Genomic DNA, 564 nt, shown 5'->3' on the forward strand with positions numbered 1-564 from the left:
CCGTAGGCGCCCAGCAGCCGCTTCTGGGGCAGCCGCCGGCCCGCGACGGCGAGCGGGGTGAGCAGCACCCGCAGCTGCCGGGACGCGCCGGCTCGCCGCTCGCCCCGCTCCGGGCTGAGCTGGAGCTCGGCGATCCCCGTCGGGGTGGACTCCTGGGGAGGGAAACCGGGGGCTCGGCCGGGATCCGCAGCCCGGGCGGCTCCCGCGGTGCCCCCGCCTGACGCCCGCCTTCCGCCTTCCCGCCCCGCTCCTCACCAACGCCGCCCCAGCCCCGGCCGCTCTCCTCACGGCCCCGACCCCGGGACCCTCTCCTCACGGCCCCGGCCCCTTCCTTCCTTCCTTCCTTCCGCCCGCCTCTCCTCTCCTCTCCGGTCCCGTCCACCGCTCCCCGCCCCGGCCCTCCGCCAGCCCCGCGCAGGCAGCTCTCACATCAGCTCCCACTTGCCCAACCGCCCCGGACCTGCATCCGCTGCCGGGTGCGCGGCGAGAGCTCCTCCGGCTCCAGCGTACCGGCCTGCGAGAGCGCCATGGCGGGCCGAGCGGCGGGCGGGGCGCGGGGGCGGA

General features: G+C 78.5%; 1 protein-coding gene across 1 annotated transcript in view; it reads right to left on the minus strand.

Moving 5' to 3' along the window:
- WDR76 (WD repeat domain 76) overlaps positions 1 to 529 on the minus strand; it is a 12619-nt gene extending 12090 nt beyond the window's left edge. Inside the window, exons 1-2 of the mRNA XM_010572323.1 lie at positions 461 to 529; positions 22 to 152 (exon numbers count right to left, since the gene is read on the minus strand). Of these exons, the coding sequence (XP_010570625.1) occupies positions 22 to 152; positions 461 to 529 (200 nt within the window). The remainder of the gene's footprint in view (positions 1 to 21; positions 153 to 460) is intronic.
- Positions 530 to 564: the final 35 nt, after the last annotated feature.

This window comes from Haliaeetus leucocephalus, unplaced genomic scaffold (genome assembly GCF_000737465.1).
Source record: "Haliaeetus leucocephalus isolate CR32 unplaced genomic scaffold, Haliaeetus_leucocephalus-4.0 Scaffold339, whole genome shotgun sequence".
Taxonomy (NCBI): Eukaryota; Metazoa; Chordata; class Aves; order Accipitriformes; family Accipitridae; genus Haliaeetus; species Haliaeetus leucocephalus.